Raw genomic sequence first — 9,468 nt, 5'->3', positions numbered from 1 at the left:
AAGTTTAACCTGAGTATTCCGCGTGTGCAACTGTTTTGCACCCGTTGTATTTGAACGTAGAGCCTATCACACCCGATTAACATGTAGTGTCTCAGCACGAAGAACTTTCGCAACGGTGCATACTCAGGGAGAACACTTTTGTCTTGAAATTTTAGTGAGAGATCATCTTATAATGCTACCGTCAATCAAAGCAAGATAAGATGCATAAAGGATTAACATCACATGCAATCAATATAAGTGATATGATATGGCCATCATCATCTTGTGCTTGTGATCTCCATCTCCGAAGCACCGTGCTCGTGATCTCCATCTCCGAGGCACCGTCATGATCACCATCGTCAGCGGCTCGACACCTTGATCTCCATCGTAGTATCGTTGTCGTCTCGCCAACTTATTGCTTTTACGACTATCGCTACCGCTTAGTGATAAAGTAAAACTATTACATGGCGATTGCATCTCATACAATAAAGCGACAACCATATGGCTCCTGCCAGTTGCCGATAACTCGGTTACAAAACATGATCATCTCATACAACACATTATATCACATCATGTCTTGACCATATCACATCACAACATGCCCTGCAAAAACAAGTTAGACGTCCTCTATTTTGTTGTTGCATGTTTTACGTGGCTGCTACGGGCTTAGCAAGAACCGTTCTTACCTACGCATCAAAACCACAACGATAGTTTGTCAAGTTGGTGCTGTTTTAACCTTCGCAAGGACCGGGCGTAGCCACACTCGGTTCAACTAAAGTGAGAGAGACAGACACCCGCCAGTCACCTTTAAGCAACGAGTGCTCCGAACGGTGAAACCAGTCTCGCGTAAGCGTACGCGTAATGTCGGTCCGGGCCGCTTCATCTCACAATACCGCTGAACCAAAGTATGACATGCTGGTAAGCAGTATGACTTATATCGCCCACAACTCACTTGTGTTCTACTCGTGCATAGCATCAACGCATAAAACCTGGCCCGGATGCCACTGTTGGGGAACGTAGTAATTTCAAAAAATTTCCTACGCACACGCAAGATCATGGTGATACATAGCAACGAGAGGGGAGAGTGTTGTCCACGTACCCTCGTAGACCGACAGCGGAAGCGTTATCACAACGCGGTTGATGTAGTCGTACGTCTTCACGGTCCGATCGATCAAGTACCAAACATATGGCACCTCCAAGTTCTACACACGTTCAGCTCGATGACGTCCCTCGAACTCCGATCCTGCCGAGTGTTGAGGGAGAGTTTCGTCAGCACGATGGCGTGGTGACGATGATGATGTTCCACCGACGCAGGGCTTCGCCTAAGCTCCGCGACGGTATTATCGAGGTGTAATCTGGTGGAGGGGGGCACCGCACACGGCTAAAATATCGTATATCAAGTGTGTCCTTAGGTGCCCCCCTGCCCCCGTATATAAAGGAGCAAGGGGGAGGCCGGCTGCCCTTGGTGCGCCAAGGAGAGAGGGGGAGTCCTCCTCCTAGTAGGAGTAGGACTCCCCTTTCCTAGTCCTACTAGGAAAAGAGGGGGGGGAAGGAAAGAGAGGGAGAGGGAGAGGGAAAGGGGGCTGCGCCCCCCCTCTCCTAGTCCAACTAGGATTCCCCTTGGGAGGGGGCGTGCCACCTCCTGGCTGCTGCCCTCTCTCTCCCCTCAAGGCCCACCAAGGCCCAATACTTCCCCGGGGGTTTCCGGTAACCCTCCGGCACTCCGGTTTAATCCGAAACTTCTCCGGAACACTTCCGGTGTCCGAATATAGTCGTCCAATATATCAATCTTTACGTCTCGACCATTTCGAGACTCCTCGTCATGTCCGTGATCACATCCGGGACTCCGAACAACCTTCGGTACATCAAATCACATAAACTCATAATATAACTGTCATCGTAACTTTAAGCGTGCAGACCCTTTCGGTTCGAGAACTATGTAGACATGACCGAGACACCACTCCGGTCAATAACCAATAGCGGGACCTGGATGCCCATATTGGCTCCCACATATTCTACGAAGATCTTTATCGGTCGGACCGCATAACAACATACGTTGTTCCCTTTGTCATCGGTATGTTACTTGCCCGAGATTCGATCGTCAGTATCTTGATACCTAGTTCAATCTCGTTACCGGCAAGTCTCTTTACTCGTTCCATAATACATCATCCCGCAACTAACTCATTAGTCACAATGCTTGCAAGGCTTATAATGATGTGCATTACCGAGTGGGCACAGAGATACCTCTCCGACAATCGGAGTGACAAATCCTAATCTCGAAATACGCCAACCCAACAAGTACCTTTGGAGACACCTGTAGAGCACCTTTATAATCACCCAGTTACGTTGTGACGTTTGGTAGCACACAAAGTGTTCCTCCGGTAAACGGGAGTTGCATAATCTCATAGTCATAGGAACATGTATAAGTCATGAAGAAAGGAATAGCAACATACTAAACGATCGGGTGCTAAGCTAACGTAATGGGTCATGTCAATCACGTCATTCTCCTAATGAGGTGATCCCATTAATCAAATGACAACTCATGTCTATGGTTAGGAAACATAACCATCTTTGATTAACGAGCTAGTCAAGTAGAGGCATACTAGTGACACTCTGTTTGTCTATGTATTCACACATGTATTATGTTTCCGGTTAATACAATTCTAGCATGAATAATAAACATTTATCATGATATAAGGAAATATATAATACTTTATTATTGCCTCTAGGGCATATTTCCTTCACAAGAGGCTCACCACAAGGTGGTGCCGGTGATGGGACGGTGCGGGCGATCGACGGTGGTTACGACGGAGATTTAGAAGGCACTAAGTAAACCACACCTACATATGCAAACTAAGTGTTATTTTTGACCTCAAATTGCATATAAATCAAATACTAGCACATATAATTCCTCCCAAATTACTAAACTCACAAATTAATCACTATATAAAGCATTGCAAGAGCTAATCTAGCAATGAGAGATGAAAGGACAAAGTTGCTAACCTTTGTGATCATTTGAATGGATGGGGCCTTCAAATCTTGACAAATTTTGGGCAAAATGTGTTATGAGCTCGAGAGGAAGAGGGGAAGAATAGAGAGGAGAGGGGAAAGGGGAAGAACAGAGCGATCTCGGGTGGACGAAGGGTTTATGTAGGACGACCTTTAGTACCGGTTCGTGCCACGAACCGGTACTAAAGGTGCTGGAGAGGCCCCAGACTGACAACATCCTGCCACCACTCACTTTAGTACCGGTTCGTGGCACGAACCGGTGCTAAAGGTTCGCCACGAACCGGTACTAATGAGAGCGGCCCGGCTAGCCGTTGGAACCGGCACTAATGGACACATTAGTGCCGGCTCAAATTCAAACCGGCACTAATGTGTCTCATATTTGACCCTTTTTCTACTAGTGTTGGGTTAACTTAATATCAGTGAAGGAGAGAAAAATGAATTAGTTGAGAGTGTACTAAGTCACGACGGTTGCTTTTTTTATTTTTTGAAAAGACACCCATAGGGGCATCAACTGAATATTTCTCAAGGAAATAGAATAGACAATGCAATGGGAAAAAAAGAACGAAATGACCAGCAAGAATGGCAAAAATAGCGAGTATAAGCAGATGTCTGAATTTTTTTTTTTTGAAATGGTCACCGGGTGGAAGGCTCCCCGCCTGAATATATTTCAAAAATTACCAAGTGTTACAGAGTTCACAGGTTTCAAGAGGAGAGGAACTCACGCCACAGGCCCGCATGGCCCTTGAGAGTTTGGGACATAAGCCGATGGGTCCAAACAATCAAATAATCTAAAATAGTTTTACTAGAACTACTTGCATCATTCTCAAGGCTTTGAAAGACTTCCGTGTTCCTTGCATCCCAAATCTTCCAGAGAATTAGAAGGAACATGAAGGAGCTACCTGAGCTGGGCAGCGTGGCTGGTAGTGTTGTGCGCAAGAGATCTCCAATCGGCGTGAAAAGAGGATGGATACTGATTGCCCGCCAAATCCGGCAAGCTGCCGGACACAATGAAAAGAGATGTTCACGGTCCTCCACCGTGTGAGAGCATCTTGGGCAAGCTTCCGTGTCCGGAATATTATTCTTGTGCAAGTTCTTCCTTGTGTTGAGACGATCAACGTAGAAGAGCCACCCGAAGATCATTACCTTTTCCGGGACCCTGGAATCCCAAATATCAACAAGCACTGGGTCACTGTGCAACACTTAGCCTAGAGCGGATGGATGCTCGTCCCAAGCGAGTCAGCAGCTTAATTGATATTCACCGGCCATGCAATGCACACAATGCTGGCTTGTTTGTGTATACTCATTTTGGTTTGTGCGTTGGAACCAATTGTATGCTCTGATTTGCTCGTGTATGCTCAGTTTCTTTTCTGCGTCAAGAAAAAGAAAATTCTCATCTTGGATTTCTGCTTTGTTCTAGCGTGTTTTGTGTTGAAATAAAAGGCGGATTCATAAGAAGTATCAATGGGGATGTAGCTCAGATGGTAGAGCGCTCGCTTAGCATGCGAGAGGTATGGGGATCGATACCCCACTTCTCCACACTTTTTTTTCTTTTTGCCTTCGGCAGAAAGCCTGTCGACCGTCACCAGGCCAGAGGGGAGAAGGTTGGCTCGGCCTCGGCGTCGGCGTCAACGTCTTCACCGGGCTGCTACGTACGCACACATCCTGCAACTCTTGGGCGGAGCGGTGAGTGATGAGCTGAGCTGCGGCATATACCGCGTGTGTTCATGCAAGTGCAATGCCTGTGAATGCGCGAGAGCATGACGCCATGGTCCATGGAGTGCGAGAGATCGCCGACCGGCCGGGAGACGTCCCCCTTTCCTCCGGGGGCCATGCATGCCGGTATGTATCCTGTTTCCCTTCACACATGGACCATGGCCATGCAGACTCGCGCGTATGCATGCATCGACCTACCATTAGCTCTAGTGCTCCACAACGAGCGGGTGACCGCCGCTAATCTAATTATACTAAGGGAAGAGCTAGCTAGTAGTGCCGGCCGGCCGGCTAGACGAGTCACGTTAGTTTGGCGGTCGAATCTTTACTCGCTCTCGATCGGTGAAGAGACTCGGCGCAAGTGCAACGCACGGGGGCAGGAGGCTGGCTGGTTACAACGTAAACTTCAATGCTTTCTTGTCCGGGCAGACATAGACACGGCTGTTTTTCATTAAGACTGGAGTTCGCTCAACTTGGTTCCTACCTTTGCCCGTCGATTCCGGGTGGTCCCCGCTCTTTTTGTATTTGGCGAGTCGGTGGTCTGCACTTTTGTTTTTACGATGAACGGTGGTCTGACTTGATGCTACGAACCAGCCTCCATCTGTTGCACGCAAGGTGCAATGGACCAGCCGATCGATGATGCAGCTAGCACAAAGAAGTCAATCTAGCTGAGAGTTAAAAACCTGAGCATGATCGGTGCGGGTGTTTCTAAAAGTCTAGCATTATAGTACGTACTGTATTAGATATGGCTGCTGTGCATCATATCATGTGTCCCTTATCACATGCATGCACTTTGTGTTTTTTTTTTCTTTTTGTTTTTTATATATTATGTCACTTGACTGAGACTCGTTAAATCCCAGTCGACTGAGATCTAGTCACATCCTTTGACAAACGACTCTCCCTGCGTAGTTGTCCTGCCCCCATCAGAAGCTGCACACGCACATATAGATGGTATGTTTACAAACTGTAGGGACGTGAAAGATATAAACTTCGTTTCGGTGTTGGGACTGAGCCGGCAGGGAGCGGCGTTGGGAAGCACGGTGTCCACGCTGCATGCAGATCGAAGGCGTAGATCAGGCACACTGTGACATGCAACTATGACTGGAGTGGGCGAAGCATGGAGTGGGAGCAGTGGCTGGTTTGTCTCCCTTGACTTGGGGGCATGCGCTCCGCTGCGGCATGTTCATGTGGTGTACGTCGGGTGATGCGCGGAGGACGAGGAGCCCATCAAGGGTTAAATAACGGCTGATAGACGAGCACTCACACGTATGCACATGCCCCCTCGATCTGGCTCTCACGTCTCATGACATCATTGGCGCTAGTACCTATCCTGAATGTGTCTAGCTTGACCATGCATTTGACGGTACCTATCCTGAATGTGTCTAGCTTGATCATGCATCTGACGGTACCTATTCCTTGTTAAATACTACTCATTTCGTTTGGACTTAGTTGATGAATGTATCTGCACGAAGAAAAAGCATCTTAGCACACCCCTTATCGCGCGGACCTTTAAAGTAAATATAAGGGCTGCAGAAAACGTATTTTGAGGGCTGGCGCGGGCTGCGGCCGAAGGCAGATTTACCGTTCGGCCGTGCGGGGTGTGTTCGGGAGCAGCCCACGCCAGCCCTCAAAACACGTGGTTTTTCCTCGAAGCTTTTACTATTTTTACGAAAAGGGATCAGCGCATTAGACACCTTTCTCCAGAAGAGGTGCGGCGGATATGTGGGTGACGCCATGAACTAGTCTTGTATCAACATCATGTTCTCGAGATGGGGGTTGCGAGGGATGCAAAGACGGCAGACGGTAGATCCTCGCCGTCTCTTTCTGTTCCTATCCTCGAGCTCCGTCGCGGCGAGGACCACCACCTCCTCCATCTGTTGCCGATTATTCTCGAGCAGCGGCTCTATGTCTGAGTCATCGGACGAAGGACGAATCCTCGAGCAAAAATTCCTCACAAGGGCTCAAATCATCTACAAATCGCAACAGAGCTCGCATGCACGGAAATCGTTCGCTAAATCTAACTGGAAGGGGCAAAAAAGGACTCAACGGCGGATCCGGGGCAGGAGGCGACTTGGCGGCGGTTCATCCAAGGCCGCGGTAGATCCGGGGCGCCCGCGAAGCAGCGCGGTAGACCCGGGTCTGCAGCGGCCCGGTGGTGTGTTTCCGCCGGCGGATATGGCCGGAATCGACGACGGCGGGTGGCTACGGAATGAGGGAGGGGAACGCGCGCGGGTTGAAATGTCACTTTCGCCAACTGCTTTTCCATGATATAGGGCACCGATGGGGCGGGAGAAAACCTGTGTTTTTTGTGGGTCGGAGAAAAAAATCTAAGGGTCGGGGCTGTTTAAGGTGTCTGTTCGAGCCGTGTTTTTCGCATAAAACCATAAACTCGCTGTTATTTTGCAATTCGGCGCGATATAAGGATCAGCTAAAGATGCTCTAACGTAATGGCCGGCAGTAGCGACTCCGGGACCATACGTGTGGTGCCCCCGGCCGACGCGTGCGTGCGCAAAGTCACGGAGCAAAACACACCATCGACAAGCAACCGGCCCCGGTCCACGCTCAGTTCCGGAACCACGCACACCCACAAACTCCACCGTTCATTCGCAGGCAGCACAAGGGTCCGTGTTGATATACTACCTCTACCTCGGCACACGCAAGAGCAAGCGGTGCCGACCGCGCGGCGGCAGGCCGGCCGCCCGCCCGCTGCCTACCCCCCTTGAGGCCCAACACCATGTCTCCCACTCCCCCGGCCGCCACGAGCCCACCTCGAGTTCACTATTTCCAGATCGACCTCCCCTGTCACCATGCATCGAACGTAGCCATCGGCCGCGGTGCCCCGCACGCCTATATATACCGCACGCATCAATCGCACGGTGTCGCAGGCTGCCAGAGTACACCAGCTAGCTACCCCTAGCACAAGTTTTCAGCTGTGATCACGTAGTCAAGGGAAAATAGTTGACGAAGGGAAGGAGCTAGCTAGAGCTAGCCACCGGCGCCATGGAGCTGGGGCTTGCGCCGCCCAACCACGCGGTCTCGTCCGGGAAGAGGGGCGTGGCGGAGGCGTTCGGTGTCAACAAGCCCACGCTGCCACTCTTCGTGCGAGACGACGACGACGACGACGGTGACCACGGCAACGGCGAAGACGGCACTGGCGACCCTCGCGACTGGGAGATGGGCAACAAGTGAGTTTTTCGTCGATGGTGTTCAATGCAATGGACGTAGGTGCGCGCCCTTCTCTTTCGTGAAACTGACATGGCCGAGTGTAATTCGTGCAGGAGGAAGAGGCTGGTGGGGTGGCCGCCGGTGAAGATCGGGCACCGCCCGCGCAGCAACGGCCACGTGAAGGTGAAGATGGAAGGGGTGCCCATCGGGAGGAAGGTGGACCTGTCCCGCCACGCCTCCTACCACCAGCTCCACCACACGCTCCGCCTCATGTTCCCCTCCACTCACCAAGATGATCCATGCACCGTCACCTACGAGGACGGCGACGGGGACTGGATGCTCGTCGGAGACGTGCCGTGGGAGTAAGTTGTGGATTCTTAATTTCTTCCGCACGTATTCCCCTGTCATGGCATCGAATCTTTGACTGATAACGGTGTTGAATCGACCTCTTGCAGGGAGTTTAGCAAGTTGGCCAAACGTCTCAGGATACTCATGTGACCGACTACACCTGCCACTGCTAGTTGAGTTTGGGCGTCATGATCTGCACCGGCGTCTGTGTCTAGTTAATTAGCTTACTGAATAATGTTAGTACAATGTTTTTCTTTTTGCGAGGGAATGTTAGTACAATGTTGTGGTCACGTCAACAAGTATGGGACTTTCTGACTTTATTTCTCTTGTCCGGGATTTTAAATTATGTTAATGGAAAAAATTCGGTGAAATGTTGAAATTTATTTTGGAATTCGATCTATCAAAATGTTCTTGGTTTTGATTAATTTGAACTGAGTTTGCATTTGGCTTGGAATTAGTGAATCTGATCTGAATTAGAGTTTACAAATTTTTTGGCACCATACAAAATTACTGCAATCTGTAAAAAATTGTTGAAATCTTGAACCCGCTCATGTCTTTAGAATTAAGTGGTGTACAACACTAAACCCCTCTAAAGAAAGCTCTCCCGACCTCACGTTGCTCCCACAAGCGACATGAGGGGAACCTTAGCCGCCACTAGCCGTAGCCACCCCTCCCCTTCGCAACCTGTTGCCACCGCTGGAGGATGCGTTCGGGTTAATCCCATGCCACGGACAGTGGGCAATGGGGAGAGCTCTCGCAATTTTTCATGCCTGGTGATTCAAGGGAGATGCAGCGATCGTCCCGGCATGGGAGCCCTCCCCCAGATTTGTGGTGGCTCAGGCGGTGCGACGGCACAGATCTACTCCTGCAGTAACGAGATGTGGGATTTCCATGAGGCGCCTTGGCCCGGCGTCCCAATTGGCCCCAGTTTGGGGTCAAATCCTAGCGGTCGAGGTGCTGGTGACGTGCCTCCGCTCTGGTTGCTCGGGATGGCGGCAATGTGAACGATGGCCGACCGCGGCGACCTCTATTATCGGCCTCGCGACATGGCACTTCGCAGTGTGCCGCTTATGATCTGGTGTGTGCTGGCTGATGGGCCTGGTGTAGGCCTACTCTATTGCGGGGTGGATGGTGTTGGCATGCCAACCAACAGTAAAGGCTTTCGGGAGGCGAGATGACCAGCGAAAGTTGGGCCGGACGCGCCTAGGCTGATGCAAGCAAAGCATGCAGGCACCGTAACATTGTTGAAGGTGTTGT

General features: G+C 50.4%; 1 protein-coding gene and 1 non-coding gene across 2 annotated transcripts; both read left to right on the top strand.

Moving 5' to 3' along the window:
- Positions 1–4,451: 4,451 nt before the first annotated feature.
- Positions 4,452–4,524, top strand: TRNAA-AGC (transfer RNA alanine (anticodon AGC)). The gene has a single exon. It is a non-coding gene; the product is annotated as a tRNA-Ala (tRNA).
- A 3,077-nt stretch (positions 4,525–7,601) lies between these two features.
- LOC123170528 (auxin-responsive protein IAA20) lies at positions 7,602–8,542 on the top strand. The gene is made up of 3 exons (XM_044588383.1): positions 7,602–7,883; positions 7,977–8,225; positions 8,319–8,542. Exons 1-3 carry the CDS (start codon positions 7,699–7,701, stop codon positions 8,359–8,361), a joined length of 477 nt encoding a protein of 158 aa, XP_044444318.1. The 5' UTR covers positions 7,602–7,698; the 3' UTR covers positions 8,362–8,542.
- Positions 8,543–9,468: the final 926 nt, after the last annotated feature.

Source organism: Triticum aestivum, chromosome 7D (genome assembly GCF_018294505.1).
Source record: "Triticum aestivum cultivar Chinese Spring chromosome 7D, IWGSC CS RefSeq v2.1, whole genome shotgun sequence".
Lineage (NCBI taxonomy): Eukaryota > Viridiplantae > Streptophyta > Magnoliopsida > Poales > Poaceae > Triticum > Triticum aestivum.
This window is presented reverse-complemented; position numbering and strand designations above follow the sequence as displayed.

Bases quoted from the DNA above. Each gene is read 5' to 3' on its own strand.
- LOC123170528 (XM_044588383.1), top strand. From the start codon at position 7,699: ATGGAGCTGGGGCTTGCGCCGCCCAACCACGCGGTCTCGTCCGGGAAG. The intron at 7,884-7,976 runs GTGAGTTTTTCG...TAATTCGTGCAG, and splicing joins GACTGGGAGATGGGCAACAA to GAGGAAGAGGCTGGTGGGGT. The intron at 8,226-8,318 runs GTAAGTTGTGGA...GACCTCTTGCAG, and splicing joins GTCGGAGACGTGCCGTGGGA to GGAGTTTAGCAAGTTGGCCA.